The 17,598-nt window shown below is 43.7% G+C and overlaps 1 protein-coding gene across 1 annotated transcript in view; it reads left to right on the forward strand.

Annotated features, from left to right (window-relative positions):
* Positions 1 to 995: 995 nt before the first annotated feature.
* slc30a6 (solute carrier family 30 member 6) overlaps positions 996 to 17,598 on the forward strand; it is a 105,022-nt gene continuing 88,419 nt past the window's right edge. Inside the window, exons 1-4 of the mRNA XM_056291701.1 lie at positions 996 to 1,189; positions 5,253 to 5,299; positions 6,412 to 6,498; positions 16,704 to 16,788. Of these exons, the coding sequence (XP_056147676.1) occupies positions 1,003 to 1,189; positions 5,253 to 5,299; positions 6,412 to 6,498; positions 16,704 to 16,788 (406 nt within the window). The 5' untranslated portion in view covers positions 996 to 1,002. The remainder of the gene's footprint in view (positions 1,190 to 5,252; positions 5,300 to 6,411; positions 6,499 to 16,703; positions 16,789 to 17,598) is intronic.

The raw sequence follows: 17,598 nt of genomic DNA on the forward strand, positions 1-17,598 counted from the left end.
TGCTAAGATTTTCATTGGGAGTAACGAAGAAGGACAGGATTAGGAACGAGTATATTAGAGGGACCGCTCAGGTTGGACGGTTTGGAGACAAAGCAAGAGAGACAAGTTTGAGATGGCTTGGACATGTGTGGAGGAGAGATGCTGGGTATGTTGGGAGAAGGATGCTGAATATGGAGCTGCCAGGGAAGAGGAGAAGAGGAAGGCCAAAGAGGAGGTTTATGGATGTGGTGAGGGAGGACATGCAGGTGGCTGGTGTGACAGAGGAAGATGCAGAGGACAGGAAGAGATGGAAACCGATGATCCGCTGTGGCGCCCCCTTTTGGGAGCAGCCGAGTAGTCGTAGCTTTGTAGTGGATGGAATGAATAATGTTCTGGCGAAACAGTCCGTCTGCTGTACAACCTTGGTACAGCATGGCATTACATGTACGAAAAGCAAATTAACCCGCTGTGAACAGGGTGGGAAATGAAGTTGTGTGCTGCATCCGGTTGTAATAATAATAGCTGATGCGCGCCCTCGTTCTCTCTGATAGAAACACACACACACACACACACACACACACACACACACACACACACACACACACACACACACACACACACACACACACACACACACGCGGCATGGTCACCTGTCACCTGTAACACACGCATACATGCGTGTGTATATTTATAATATAATCAATATAACAATATTTCATATGTGTGCTCTGCACGTGTATGAGGAGTTAAATGAGCCCGAGTCCGACCCAAGCCCAATCAAAAAAAATAAAAAAGGTCCGAGCCCGGTCCAAATCCATTCAGCGTGTCGGGTCCCGAGACCCCGACCGGCTTGCAGACGTCTCCAAACACGACAATCGGCCGTATCGTTTGTGGTTTTCACGCTCCCTGACGACGTCACGTCCCATTCACATGGTCGCCGTGGTCACGTGAACGAGTACAGACCACGAAGCTGCGCATGCGTCACTCAGCCGAGCGTCCTTGGTTAGATGCGCGTTCGTTAAAATGGCCATGGACGGGTCGACGTCCACGTCCTCAGCGGGACTGGCTTATCACAATAATGTGGATTACTACCCCAGGAAATTCGGTCCTAAACCAGACGTGGTGCCGTCCGGAGTGACCGAAAGGAAAGTGGGACCGCTGGAAACTCCCGACATGATGTCGGTTGATGTCATAAACATCAAGGATACAGGTTTGTTATGCTAGCAAGCTAACGGCTAACCCCCGGCGTCTGAACTGTAACCTAATGCTTGGCGAGCCTCTCGGTAACGTTGCCGTTAAAGCCAGTGGTGCATTACGTTAGTTCAGGTGTTCCCCGAAGTGTAAACACGTCTGCCTACACAGTTTAACTTGAATTAAAGGGTGATCGCGGTCTTTTCAGATCGGAGCGCAACGGCTTAGTTCGCTGTGTTGGCTAATTAGTAGCTAAAGAAACTTGGTTTACCTTCAAAATGCTGATTAGCCTAGTTAAGGCGCTAATTGGACGTTATTTGACTTTGGCGTTTGGTGCACTAAAGGTCTTGTGTTCTGTCTAAGCTTAAACGAATAATGGTCCCTGTTTTGTGGCACTAATCAATAAATGCTGAAACATAAGCAAGTGACTCAAATCAAATTAAACCAGTTCACGTAAACAACACTCAACTCATTATCACATTATTGCAACTTTTATTTTCATAGTATTGTTACACTTGATATAGTAATAGTAGCTTATAGAGTGGCCTTTTTCAAGACACCAATTTCACAATGCTTATTTCCCGAGGAAGACCTTTACGAGTACCTTTTTGTCACCTTTTTCTTATTTTCCTTACAATGGTAACAGTATACATAATGACACTTTTATTTCAGTTTATGGTAAACAGGAGTTGGGCCGAACCTTTTCAAAGATTGGCCCCCATACTGAGCCATTTCATACCTGTCCTGTCTTACAAGATCAGCTTTCTCCCATCTCCCTCAGGGATTTGATTGGTACTGTTTCCCACAAGCTCTTCCATGTGCCCACTTGACACTGAGCCTTCCAGATTATTTAAAGAAGTCATTAGCATTATTGGACAATCTCTGCTTGCTATTATGAACCAGTCCCTCTTGTCAGGCTGTGTTCCTGAATCTTTCAAAGCCACTGCTGTTCAGCCGGGTGGCTGTCACCATTAGGAAGCGGAGCCGGGGAAGGGAGGAAGGGGCACGAGGTGGGCCAGGGAAAGACTGCGAAAGCTCTGCCTTCCAGCCAGATCTGTCACCAACTCTGTCTACTCTTTGTGTCTGTATGTATGTGTTGTAATAAATATATCTGTGACTGACGATATTTTCCTGTCCAAACCCACTCGTGCAACAAACTTGCCACAGTTGCGTACAAGACGTATCGGACTATGTTATTAATCAGCTAATAATGTGTTGCTAATGTTCGATAAACCTTGCCAGCTCTGACAAGTTATCTACCTTGAAAAGATAGACACGCTGTTACGAAGAAATGCTATGAACACAGTAGAAAGTCTCTGGCAAAAAATAAAATAAATTTACCCATCGACCAACATGTCAGCTCGTACTTACTGTGTTGCCAGGATAAATGGATTGGCCCAGCGTTGGGCTTCGATATAATATTTGTGACAAAACTCATCTGTTTTTATGATACATTTTCAAAATGGTGCTCTTGAAAATTGCTACTGTAAACCTGCATATTCTCTGGAAGTTTAGCTGGGTTATTGTGATTTTTCCAAGTAAACTGTACCCGTTTCTCTTGGATTTTCTGATCCTTTGGTAATAAATCAAGGCTCACTGTTGAAACCAAAACTTGGCTGGCAAAATTACAATAAGTAGCTACACACCGCCTCTGCTCTGGCTCGTGTCACTGAAGCGGGTGTACAATGATATGTAAAACACCACCCCGTCCATTAATGGGATTGGTTCCTTAGGTTTGTGATGTATGAAACCCCGCCTGTCTTAATCCGTTTTTTTGACTGTCCTTGGTACATAGCATTTTCAAAGCAGATATGCTCAGCCATGGTGTTGACTGCTTATTTTTCCCCTGATATGTCTTGTAACATAACCCTAAAACCACAAGTACATGTTACTGGAACGACCACGGATGTGTAGACTCGCCAGCCCTTGGCTAACGGGTCGGACCTTTTAGTTGACTGGTTAGCGCAGTCGCCCGTGGTGTGGGCTATCTGGATTCAGTTCCCAGCTGCAGCGGAATCCCGGCAGCCTCCTGAATTCACTACATTGGTGTCAGAAATGGTATGGTGAGACCGGGAGGCCATCGGAAGTGTGTGCGCTCAGAGGTGTGAGGGAGCTGGTACGCTGAAGCACGGGGATGCGCTTTCTGAAGGACAGGGGTAGTGTATTGACCACGGATGTGTGAACTCGCTAACTCTTGGCTAACGGGTCGGACCCTTTAGTTGATTGTTTAGCGTGGTCACCTGTGGTCCGGGCTACACGGATTCGGTTCCCCGGCTGCGGCGGATTCCCGGCTGCCCCCTGAATTCTCGCTTCATTGGTGGCAGCGGTGGGATGCATATGTACTCAGAGGCATGAGGGAGCTGGTATGCTGAAGCGCGGGGATGCGCTTCCTGAAGGAGGGAAGTAGTGTAACAGTGTAATGACCATGGATGTGTAGACTCGCTAGCCCTTGGCTAACAGGTCGGACCCTTTAGTTGACTGGTTAGCGCAGTTGCCCGTGGTCAGGGCTATCCAGATTGGATTCCCAGCTATGACGGATTCTCGGCTGCCCGCGAATTTGCTACATTAACAAGGTTAAAAACTTGATTTTCATCAGAGGGGGTCTTTTAATAGTCTTGCTCCAGAGTATATTAGTGAACTGCTAATGCCCTGTGCCTCCCTTTGGCTCCTCAGGTCCTCTGTACGAGGCCTGCTAGTTGTATCTCATTCAAGAATGAAAACACGAGGGGACTGTGTGTTCGCTGTCCTGGGTTCCGGGCTGTGGAACAGTCTCCCCCTGGGAGTTAGGTCAGCAAACTTTCCTGGGTCTTTTAAGGCGGAGCTGAAGACCTATTTTCTGTGTTTTATACTGTATTTTGATTTGTGGTGCCGCTAACTGTTTTTGTTTTTATTGTGCTGTTGCAATGTTCTCCTGTAATGTTTGTGTTGTGCTAATCTTTGTTCTTTTATCCCTTTTGTAAAGCACTTTATAACCTAGGTTTTAAAGGTGCCTTACAATTAAAATTGTACTTCTTGCTTAATCATTGATTTCTTTTGCCTGTATCTGGCGGTGCTTCCTAGTGTAAAGCAACTTTCAAGTAGCATCAGGCATGTATGGCTTTGAGCCATCTGAGCTAGCATTAGTGATGGTTTAGTATTCCAATAAAGACTTTGGCCTGTGCCAACTTCGGCAGCCAGAGTCTGGTGTTGTAATCGTCTTTTAGGCAGGGGCGAAGTCCATTGCTGGTTTTGACATCCAGGGGCCCATAAGCAAAAACAAACGACACAACAGTCACAGGCATCATGCACCCCATTTTCTTGAGGGGGTACAGTTTCACAACTTCCTGGCAGCAACATGTATGGTGATGTCACGACTCTAAATTTACTTGAATATTTAATTATTTGCTTGCCTTAGGTCTACTAACTGAATATAAGACTTAAACCTACAGTGTGGAAGTTTTGTCTCCCCCTTCAGACAGTGAGAGTAATTACTTATCTTCTTTCAGCACTCTCCAACGAAGAAAAGCTACACCAATTGATATTTGTGTTTATCCTCACCATCGATCATTTTCTTTTTTTTCTTTCTTTTTTTTTTCTTTTACTTTAATCCTTCCCCTGAACACCGAGTTTCTTTTTTCTCTTGAGCATCAGAAACTTTTCTTGGATGCTTCTTAGGGTTTTCTGCCATAGCTTCCAAGCCTGCAAGTTTTCTGACCTGAAGCCGCATCACATGCGGTGCGCCAGCATGGGAATGTCGCCACAGACACCAGATTTACAACTGTGGTATACTGCGAAATATAGAGATTTACCTGGCGGCAATAGGCTTACTAATCATTGTGCAAACTTGTTTGGCAAGGGCTTGAATGTCACGGACATTCATTTATATGTAAAATTCCCGCATTCTAGCTTTAACGAAATTCCTGCAGGATTTAAGATTCTTGTCTGTTTTATTGTGAGTGCAATGGATCACAATTGTCCCCCACTGACTGTCTTTATTTCATCTGTGTGGGGATAAACCTTTTTGGATGGGCTGCCTATATGTATAAGTTCTGTGTATGGGAAACACTGGATGTCAATAATAACTTTGATGTTCTCTTCAACAGATGTCCCCATGCACAGAAAGAAGCAAGAGTTTGACACCTATGTTTTGGTAAGTGTCTTGGCTTTTCACCGTGTTTGACGGCGGGGTTATTGGAGGGGAATGTTGACTATTTTGGAGTACACAGCAACCATTTGGAGCAACTGGAAGGCCTCTGGGATCCACTTTAGCAGTATGCAGGGAGAAACCACACGTAATTGGAAGTCTTGAACCGTTTCAAGTGGATGCAAGTTTTGATTTTGTATTCTTCCTTTAAATGTTTATATTTAACTGGTTGCCCAGTAGATGCCTGGCCCAGGCTTCCGTTGGGTTAACGGCAAAGGATCAGTTGGGTGACTCAGCTACCCAGAAACACTTGCTGGTCACCAATATAGCTCAGTATTGTGGAATAAGTTGGCAGGCCGCTCACTAATGGCCATGGTGGAGTAAACACTGAAAAATTATAGTTATGATGCATCGGAATGAGAATCAGAAATTCCTAGTGCATAGCTTGTCATTGCTGGTACAATTAGAGTGTGAGAAAAATACTTTCTTAATAAAAAAATAAGTATGTGATGTGTGTATGTGTGTGTACACACATCCAGCTTTCCACCCGCGGACACGGCCAATTGTGTCTGTAGAGACGCCCGACTAAGCCGGAGGTAACACGGGGATTCGATCCGGTGATCCCCGTGTTGGTAGGCAACGGAATAGACCCCTACGCCCTAGTCTGTCTTTTGATAAACTATAATTTTGAGGGTCCAGGGCCCAGTCTTAAAGATCTAATTGCGAGTGGAGCTTGTTGTGCCTTAATTTTAAATATTAACCAATTTCTTAATTATATTTCCAGGAAAATTACTGTATTGTGATAAACTGTCACCATTATGAAATTACATATACCACGATAAAAGATTTTGGCCATATGGCTCACACTATCACCACATTTGTGTTTCATTTTGTGTAAAAATTCTGTTAAACAACGATGTCTGTATTTTGCTTTTACTTGTAGCATCCCAACTGGGTTTTTATGTTGGAAAACAATTGTGTAGCTTTCTTCCAACTTGTTTGATCTTGTCAACTGCTTTTGTACAAGTCTCAATTCTATTTTGTTATTAGTATGATATCTAGTATGATATTTAACAATATTTTCAATAATTATTGAAATATTTTTTAATCCCCTTTAGGGCACTATTCATCCATTTAGGAGGACACACAGGTCCTTGCTTGGGAGACTCTCGCAAGAATTCAGGCTGGTGGCCTCAGATAGACAGGTAAGGTGTGCCTGTGCTTGTGTTTGTTTGCGTTAGACCAAGTGAGTGATTGTGAGGAAGGGGGTCAGTTTTGGCTGTAACTCACTGCTCAGTCTAAGGTTTATAACTATGACCGTTGTTATATATGTTTTCTGTTTAAGGTTCACTAAGCAATTTATTAGGCCAAAAATAATGTGTATTTAAACAATGACTAGATAATTATTAAATGTGTTTTAAATAATGTACACTCAAAGTAGATCAAGACTGAAAGTTTTTCATAGACTTAGAATAGTCCAGAATAAGCTATTTTATTCAACATAGCGTGGGTCCCCGTCATGAAGGCTGTCATGTTCACATACAAATTAATGATTTAATTGTCCTTTTCTTGGTAATTTTATGCTACTGTTATAATATAAGCCTAATGATAGTGTAAAATTACACATAAACCACATATAGAAGAAGGGCTATTTATTTATTTTTTGAACATATAAATGAATAAAATGTCTGTTTGCTTTTCGGTCTTTGTTAAAAATGTCGTTAGGCAGATATGACGTGTGCCCAACTGGTGCTGTTATGTTTGGCTTTGCAACTAAATACATGTTGTTGAAATGGCTACTCATCGTTTGGAAAAATGTTCCCTTTCACCTAGATTTATTCTAAATAGCTTTTCCTAAAACTATTGTCTAAGTTCACAGATGGTCGAAACATATTCAAAGGTGGAAACGTAATACGGGAATTAAAAAGAACATATGTGAATTAACAGGAATAGAATCAAATTACGGGGGTTATTTGCACTGGCTGTATTTAACTATGTCATATGCAGATAGAAACATAAGGCAGCTTTACATAAGCAGGCATAATTTCAACCCTTCTAATAGAAAACAAAATCAAGGATTTAGTTATGATTTGAACTTTAATTAATGTTGACTTTTACATTATGTTCTTTCATTGAACAACGTAAAATCTTCCCTATTATCCCCTCCAAAAAACTACCTTTTCACATAAATCTGTAAAATTGTAACTGTAAAACTAGAAATGTTCCACTCAGGCCTCCATATTCTCCTCTGGACCTCTTTAATGTCCATGTCTTGGACTGCAGATTCGGATTTCTCATCTCCATTATCACTCTCCAAACTTGTGGAGGATGGCTCTGTGTGAAGCTCAAAGAGCCTCATGTTTAACCACCAGTTTTTTAACCCTTGCATTGGTTAGCCTGTAGCATGCCTTTATATGAGTAGTCCCTAACAGGTACCAGTTGCACTCAGAGGTGGCTCAAGTTGGTGGGATCTTTAGGAGGATGAAGGCAACGGGGGAAAGGGCCCAAAACCACAAAGTCTCTTCCACTGGGTGACAGATAAGATATGTTGGCATATTCCCTCTCTTTCTCAGAGCCCTCACTTGTTAGTGTACTTGCTTGGTAGCATACTTTGTCAGACTGCCAAGAACAGGCTAAAGTGGTGAGATGCCAAAGGCGTTGTTGATATCAGATTCAGATTCAGACAGCTTTATTTATCCCAGAAGAGCAATTCAGTTCCACAATCTACCCAGACCATACACAACTCACAGCCAAGCGGCAATCAGCAGTATATCAGAGACAATAGACAGATCAGTACATGGGCAAGAGATGCACACTGGCACCCTCGCGTGGCCATGCATGCAGACTCACACAAGGACCAGGCGAAGGACAAAAAAAAAAAAAGAAGCTTACTTGGGGTCCAGCATGTGTGCTGTGGTATGTATGGGCTTCAGGCAGAAGTCCTCATGCTCTCTGATGCCTTTAACAACTGCAATGTCATTTGCTTAGAGTAGCAGTGAAGTGGGCAGGGTAGCACAGATACCTTCTCTTGTATCAACAAACAGACTCCAAACATCAAATATTGTGGCAGTTTCTCCATGTTGGCACATCTCTGTCATCATCTTGTTTGAAAATTGACAAATTTGGTTTTGAGCAGACACAAAAGAACCTGCCCAATAGTAGTAAGGTCTAGAGACAAGCTCTTTTTCCATGTTTTTGTCCTGACATTCAAACCTTGTTTTCAGGTAGACGATTTTATTTTCTTCTGGTGGAAACCAGGGATCAGCACTCCCCTCATTTCAACTAGCAAGGGCCAACAAAAATGGTGCCAAAAGAGGCCTGACTCCAAAGGCTGTGAAACTTCTCGTCCTTCAGCATCTGAAATTAAGATAAATAATCATTGATTTGTTTCATAAAAACCAAAGAATTCTCCTTTACCTAGAAGATTGAACAAAAAAACAAAAACATATTAACCATAATACCTAGCATAGAGGAACAGTGTTTCATAGTGAATTTCATGATAAAAGTCCCCCAAACCTGTGTCAAGATCTGATTTATCTAACGCTGCTGCTAAAGCATAGTTGTGTACGTTTGTCTACGTTCCTTCCATTAAAACGTTTACATCATTGATTAGCATTTTGTAAATGATGTTTGAAGTTGTGCAGGTTGCTTTAAATTGACAGGATAGCACTTTATAAGCCAAAGTATTAGGTTGCTATTGATTTGTGATGGCGTTAGTATTAGCAACCTTTGCATTTAGTGTAAAATTAACTTCACCTGCTGCTCAAACAAGTTGAAAGGAAAATGAATAAAACATAATCTGAACCTTTATCTATCAAAGGTTTACAACAGAAAGACACAAGCAAGTGATGATCTGATCGCTTGAGTAACTAGTATTAAAGCCATTATGGACTTTTAACATCTCAACTTCTTCATAAGGCGGGGCTTTGCCATTGAGGCTCAAATAAAATCTTGTTATGCTTCTATTCCAGTTTTTACTCCAGCAGTAGCACTTTTTTTTTTTTACCACTGTTTCCATGAAATGAGAAACCGCCATCTTGGATTGAGCGAAAATGTCGGCTTTAACACATGCCCAAGGAAACCAATTGGGTCGCTGTTTCTAAGTTTTAGTACAATTTCTGTAGTGGACATGCACCTAAATGCCCTTCTGTTTTTCCAGCATTTCTAATATTGGCTTAAAATTTCCTTGAATTTTGGATGAAAACATGTTGTGCAATCTAATGATTATGCAAACTGCAATTTGCTCAAATAATCGTGATCAGACGAATATGTAATAATTATAATGATTACAATGGAGAGTTTACAGTGGGTAGTTTCACCATGGGGATGTAGCACGTGAGAGGATCCCGCTATTCCCCACAGTTCCCCCTCCCCCTTGAACAGGCATCCCGACTGACCAGAGGAGGCACTAGTGTAGCGACCAGGACACATACCTACATCTGGCTTCCCACCCGCAGACACGGCCAATTGCATCTGTAGGGACGCCCGACCAAGTCGGAGGTAACACGGGGATTTGAATGCCCCCTAAAAATAATACTTTGCTGGAATAAACTATACAAATGAAGTTAAACGTTTCATTTGTAGTTGAGATGAAAATGGCCAAATGTCATTTTAGTCCATAATAAATCCCTTGTAAAAGGGATCTTGCATAGCAAAGAGCTCACTGACCAATGTAGAGATAGGGTTGGGGGGGTGCAATGCTTGTCTGAAAATATGGCTGTTTTTCTTCCCCTGATTTGTTAGTGAGACAGAACCCAACTATGCCCGTGTTAACACGGAGCTGGTGATCTGTTATGTAAAGAGGGCTTTCATTTTGAGAGAACGCTGCCTCCCTGGAGACAGAGAGCCCCGACACTTTAGATCTGGGAGAGGATGTTTAGTTTAGTTTTTTTTTTTTACTCCATTGGGAGCTTGAGTTTCAAGCCTCAAATGTAGGCATGCCTTGGGTTAAGGACATTTTTTTCTGCTAAAGAAATGACAAAAGTTCACTTCTGCAATTATTCACAGAGAAAACAGATAAAACTGCCTGCAGTATCATCTCACTGTGATGAAATTGTCCCCTTCTGTGCAATCTTCCTCTTTGATTCTGTGGGACAATATTAGCCATGTTGATGACACTTGTTTATCCAGTGCCTCTGTTGGCACTTGGTGATGGTGTCAGCTGGCTCACTTTGTTTACTACCGAAGCCATTGAGGGAGCTAGGCTGTACAGCAGGGATATGTCCAGTCACTCAAATATTCTCCCCAGCAAAGGTCCGATCCATCATTTTGTCTAACTTGTGCTCAGTGTTGCGGAGTAACAAGTTACATGTAACAGCATTATGTAATTAAAACACAAAAGAAATGTAATTGTAATCCATTACAGTTACTGAGAAGAATATGTGATTAAGTTGGAGTTACTAATCGCATTGATGGTGATTACAAAGGGGTTAAATCTGAATATATTCTTTCCGGTAAAACGCATATATGTAGAATATAACATTAATTTTGTTGCTTTGCATCTTTTTGCCGTGTAGGAATGCCTTCTTTTGGCATATTTCCGGACAGTGTGGGGCAGCAAAGCTGTTCAGTCAAATTTGAGTGGAACACCATCAAGGGTAGGATCGCTTACAAGGAGCTGTCTCTGCGTCTAGACAGGCAATATGTGCTCAAATTTGGACTTTTCAGCTTAATTGACCAGTTTAAAAAAGTAATTAAATGTAAAAAGTTACATTACTTTGAAGAAGTAATTAAAATAGTTACATTACTTATTACATTGTTAACAGGGTAACTAAAGCCCAATTTATACTCCAAACGTCGGCTAGCAGACAGATGTCTCTTGACAATTTTGACGTCATGAGAAACACTTTTTGTGTCTCCCAGGGCTGTCGTGTACACGACACATTTTCTTATGTCGCAGACTTGCGCACATTATGTCGAGGGACGAGGTGTTCTGCTTGAGAGCGTTGTTTACATTACGCGCTCATTCATAAAAAGAACACTCGCTACTGTTTACAACACAGCGCGTGACGCGAAACGTTTCCATAGATACCAGGAGACAGTCAGCGACATTGCGACAAGCATAAATGCAACAACTCGAGAGACACTTTTTTGTCTGCCAGGAGACATTTGTCTGCTAGCCGACATTTGGAGCATAAATTAGGCTTTATAATCTTTAACCTATTACATTTCAAAAGTAACCTTCCCAGCACTGCTTGTGCTATGATTAAGGGACCTATATTGTAGTTGTTGTGTAACTGTTACATTAAATAAATAAAGTACATTTTGACTACTGACAATATTTGACAATAATTGTATGAGGGAAGTTTTGACAATAATTGACTTTAGTATATTGTATGAGGGAAGTTTTGACAATAATTGACTTTATTGTCAAAACTTTCCTCATACAAACACATTGAAGAGGAAAAATAAATAAAAGCCAAGCATAAATTCAAGTATCCCAACGAGTTTCTCATTTTAAGTGAAAGGAAAACAAGACTGAATGTTCTGAATAAAATAAAAAAAGTGACACTTTGGCGTCCAGGTAGCATGGTGGTCTATTCCATTGCCTACCAACACGGGGATCGCCGGTTCAATTCCCCATGTTACCTCCTGCTTGGTTGGGCATCCCTACAGACACAACTGGCTGTGTCTGTGGGTGGGAAGACGGATGTTGGTATGTGTCCTGGTTGCTGCACTAGTGCGTCCTCTGGAGCGCCGCCTCTGGTCGGTCGGGGTGCCTGTTTGGGGGGGGGGGGACTGGGGGGAATAGCGTGATCCTCCCACGCACTGTGTCACCCTGGTGAAACTCCTCACTGTCGGGTGAAAAGAAGCGGCTGGTGACGCCACGTGTATCAGAGGAGGTATGTGGTAGTCTGTAGTCCTCCCCGGCTGGGCAGAGGAGGTGGAGCAATGGCTGGGACAACTCAGAAGGGGGGGGGGTAATTGGCCAAGCACAATTGGGGAGAAAAAGGGGGGAAAATCCAAAATAAAAAGTGACACTTTGAAAAAGTGGTTAATTTGTATAAATAAGAAAAATATAACACAAAAATGTAACTTCTCCCCCAGGAGAACATAAAACATAACTACCCACTGCATAATTTTGAAAAAGGCTAAAAAGTTAGCAAGGCGCTGAGAGGGAGGGAGGCAGGTAGGGGAGGGGCTGAGGAGGAGGGTGTGGATGTGTGAGACAGGAGTAGATGGGGAGATCTGTGAGAAGGACCTGGTGCATGTCAAACCTGGTCCCCTCCACTGGCCCGCCTTCTGGTATGGCGTCGGACTAGGCCCTGCAAAAACACCCCCGACCACTGCGACCTGGCTGCACCACAGACAGAAGGAGGCCTCACGAGGGGAACCTCTGATGAGAGGACCTTAAGATTCTTTTTCTTTTTCAGATTTCATGATGTAATGAGTCCCAACCGTTCAACTCTTAAGTCAGCGGTGGTCTTGCAAGGTTCAGGGCTGATTTAAAACAGTAGATGGTCTGTTGAGCCATTTTCAACCCATGAAATGCCAAATTTAATGAATTTGGTAAGAAATGTCAGTATTAACACCAGCGTTGATGTTTTTCAGCACAGCATCAGTACAGTCATAAAATTTAGTTTACAGCTCAAAAAACACATTTAAGTTTTTAGTACCTCTTGAATGTCACATTTCTGTTTCCCTTTTCTCCTACTTCACATCCTTGTTTAATGGGAGAATGGGCTTTTTCCCCCTTCTTTTTGTCCCACTTCCCATTCTACCGTCCTTGTTTAGTGAGGCAAGTTAACATGTGCTTGTCCTGCCAGTAGTTTAAATCTAGGCTGGAATGGAGTCAGTGCCATTCCCATGGACATATGTAGATGCTCATTGGTGAGTCTGAAAGATATTTTGTTTTAATGATGTTCATAATCGGGCGGCACGGTGGTGCAGTGGTTAGCGTGGTCGCCTCACAGCGAGAAGGTCCTGGGTTCAAACCCCGGGGTTGTCCAACCTTGGGGGTCATCCCGGGGCGTCCTCTGTGTGGAGTTTGCATGTTCTCCGGGTGTCTGTGTGGGTTTCCTGCGGGTGCTCCGGTTTCCTCTCACAGTCCAAAGACATGTAGGTCAGGTGAATCGGCCGTACTAAATTGTCCCTAGGTGTGAAATGTGTGTGTGTGGGGGTGTGGGGGGGGGGCGCCCTGTGATGGCCTGGCGGCCTGTCCAGGGTGTCTCCCCACCTGCCTCCCAATGACTGCTGGGATAGGCTCCAGCATCCTGCGACCCCGATTGGGATAAGCAGCTTGGATAATTGATGGATGGATGGATGGATGGTGTTCGTAATTTGTGGAGCCAAACATGGTCAGTGTGTGTAGTGCTACTTTGGTTAAACCAGTAAAAAAAAGAGGCTGAGTCACAGTCTGTAGTCAGAAAGTGGTAGGGTCAGTTACTATAAAATAATGTCTCACTGCAGTATCTGCTCAATAAGAGGTCCATCACGTGCCCATGCACTCTTAACAATTCCCCCATCAGTCAGTGGCTTTTTATGTTCACCCAGAATCCACACAGCTTTCAGTGAATATTCATTTGCCTGTTGCTGGGCGGTTAAGGGGTGGGAGAGGATTGTGGGGGACCGTCATACTGGGCTCTGGCTTCGTATGCTTTCCTTGCCCTCACCTCTGAGTTTTGTGTTGAGGTTTTTCTCAAATGATCTGTGCTTTGTCTCGTAGTGGCGCTTCACATTGGCACTTTTTACCAGTGCCTCTGTCTCGGGACACATGAGGGCACACTGGTTTGGCACTCGCTGCTGGAAGAATTGCTCTGTCCATCCATTCTTCTTCTTTTTCTTTTTTTTTTTTAAGATTATTTTTTGGCATCTTCTGCCTTTATTTGATAGCGATAGTAGAGAGAGACAGGAAAGGCAGGGGAGAGAGAGGGGATGACATGCAGCAAAGGGGCCGGGCCGGGTTCGAACCCAGGCCGCTGCGGTAAGGACTCAGCCTTATGTGGTACCAGGTGAGCCACCGGGACGACCCTGTCCATTCATTCTTGAATGATTTTCTGTTTCTATTTTTCTCATTTTTGATTTCGCCATTCTGTCTTCTCTCCTCTCACCCCTGCATTCATTTCTCACGCGTCCCTCTTTCTGTCGCTGACTGTCAGAGAAATCCACCCGAACCACGTGATTTAAATAACCACAAGTGATTGGTCTGAGGCCTCCCTGCTCGAGATGGGTCTGCTGGTGGACTGACGACTCCTCCAACTCTTCCTCACCTCCTCCAACACCTCCCACTGCCTCCCAAGCCTTCATACTCACCACTGGTGCAGGAGGTGGCGATCTTTTATACTCTGTTGTTTCTGTCCCTAACCCTCTAATCCCCAAATCTAAACTCTCAGAGTTGTTTCAGGAGGCGGGGAGGAGTTGGAGGTGTCCTCAGTCCGCCGCTAGACCCTGTTGCCCTGCTCTGTTTAACGTGCACACGCACACACACACACACACACACACACACACACACACACACACACACACACACACACACACACACACACACACACACACATATATATATATTGACAATGATAATGCTATAAATTTCTCAGTAATATGTCAGAAACGGGTCTCGGTCCGGATCCAGCCATTGCTCGGTCCGAACCCAGACCGCGGTCCACTACTTAATGAACCCTGCTGTACAGGCTTGTGGCCTTAGCTTCAGGAGTCCAGAAATGTTGTTCGTCTGATGTGTCTTGTGACCCTAAGATGTAAGCCAGTCTTCAAACCAATCCCCGGGGCCCCATGCTGCACAGCAGCGCTATACCAGAGATGGACAGAGAGTGGCAGTAGTGTGTTAAATTTTGCGGTCCTGCGCTCCTTCAGGCTGTGTGTGCATGTTTGTTTGTGTCTGTCTTTTTGAAAGTGTCCATGTAGGGAGAGCTGGGAATGTTTTGAGTACTCTCTCTGGTTGCACACACACACACACACACACACACACACACACACACACACACACACACACACACACACACACACACACACACACAGGCACACAGGAAACCTCGTGCATACATACATACATACTACATCATCCATCCATCCATCCATACACACACACACATATACATACACCCCCCCACCCCACCCCCACACACAATCTCCCATGCCTGTCGCTGGCTAGTGCTGTCACTAGACGCCCCAGTGCTGTCATAACATAACGCACCACAGTAATTGTAGATTTCACAGCACTTGGTGCTCTGCATTGCAGCACATGACTCTGATAGGAAGTGACAGGCTGGGCTACTCACACACACGCACACACACGCACACATATGTGCACACATGCACACAATCACGCTGGCCCGTTCTCTCGTTCGCTTGCCCTCCTGTTCTCTGGTGCACCCCCTTCATATCTCTCCCTCTCTCTCTCTCTGTCTGTCTGTCTGTCTCTCTCGCTCTCTCTCTCTCTCTCTCTCTCTCTCTCTCTCTCTCTCTCTCTCTCTCTCTCTCTCTCTCTCTCTCTCTCTCTCTCGTGAATATTTTCTTGCAGCATTGCATTGAAGGCCTTTCTCAGCCATAAATAATTACATCGACTGACCTGCTAGCAGTAGTGGTATTTACTAAGAGAAGAAGTACGTGTGGAAATGTGGTGCTCCAGCTTTGTGGCATTGTGTTTTTGGCTCTTATTGATTAAAGACTGATCCCTTGCATAAATGAATGCCTACTGAGCCTTGCCATACCACAATGAGTGAAGCAACACTTTTTTTTATATAGCTTTGCAGTGCTACAGAAATAAATGGGTGGTACATTGAATACATTAAATAACAAAAAATATCAACAACTCTTCCATCCATCCATTATACAAGCTGCTTATCCAAATTCGGGTCGCGGGAAGCTGGAGCCTATCCCAGCAGTCATTGGGCGGCAGGTGGGGAGACACCCTGGACAGGCCACCAGTCCATCACAGGGCCGACACATTCACACCTAGGGACAATTTAGTACGTCCGATTCACCTGATCTACATGTCTTTGGACTGTGGGAGGAAACCGGAGCACCTGGAGGAAACCCACACAGACACCCGGAGAACATGCAAACGCCACACAGAGGACGACCCGGTATGATCCACCAAGGTTGGACAACTCCGGGGTTCGAACCCAGGACCTTCTTGCTGTGAGGCGACCATGCTAAACACTGTGCCACCGTGCTGCCCAACTGTGAACATCATTAAAAACAAAATATCTTTCCAGACTCATCAATGAGCATCTACATATGTAGATACTCACTGGTCAATGTCAATGGAGGTCATTGAATTTAGGATTGGGAAAGAGTTATTTTGTAATGAAGGGGTTCGTCTTTAACTAAAGGATTCATTTTAGTAAATGAACTACTTTTTAATGAAAACATTATCTTGCGGTGTAATTATTTTATTTTCTGATGGGTTTTTAATTATTGTTGGTTTTTATTTTGTGTATGTTTCTTTCAGTCATGGAGGATCCTGCTTTTTGGAGTGCTCAACCTCGTGTGTACCGGCTGTTTACTAATGTGGTGTAGCTCTACTAACAGTATGGGTGAGTAAATAAATACGCAACACACACACACACACACACACACACACACACACACACACACACACACACACACACACACACACACACACACATGTACACACACATTCACTTAGCGAAATACACTCAGACATGCACAGTCACACACAGCTGTACACATACAGACACACACAGACATGCAAATCATTATGCGCACATGCATACATATATGTACACAGATACAAAGTACTATACAGTAAATATACACAGGGGCATTTTAAAGGTGGTGTTATACAAACAGAGGCCTCTGCTTGGCAGTCCTCCACCCTGCGGTACTGAAACACCACTGAGGATGCTCACATCTATGGCGATATTGGCTACTGCGTTGGTGATTGGGTATCCTGAATCCCAGGGAACCATTCAAATTGAAATGGTTGCAAGAGCTGTTCTGTCACCCCACCACCGAATAAAAGAAACCTGGTTGAATTTGGGTTTTAAATCTCCGTTGTGGTATTGGTTGGTAAAAGCCTTCGACAAGCCTTGTCTGCCATATCTGCTTGTTTGCCACAACAACTTAAATGTTTTTCTTTTTTATCTCCCTGCAACCTGCCGCCTTCTGTCACTTGTTTGCTTCAGAGGACCTGAGATGCATCAGCATGTGCCGTATCATATGTCCTAGGAAAGTCTAACCAGACCACAGCTTTTACTCGAGCAACAGCAAAAGTGTTTGTGATTTGGATATTCATATATTACCTATGGACTTAAATACACCAGCGATAGAAATGATCATGAAGGGCATTTTTGTATGTTAATCTGTAGGATTGTAGCTTTGAC

Source organism: Lampris incognitus, chromosome 13 (assembly GCF_029633865.1).
Source record: "Lampris incognitus isolate fLamInc1 chromosome 13, fLamInc1.hap2, whole genome shotgun sequence".
Lineage (NCBI taxonomy): Eukaryota > Metazoa > Chordata > Actinopteri > Lampriformes > Lampridae > Lampris > Lampris incognitus.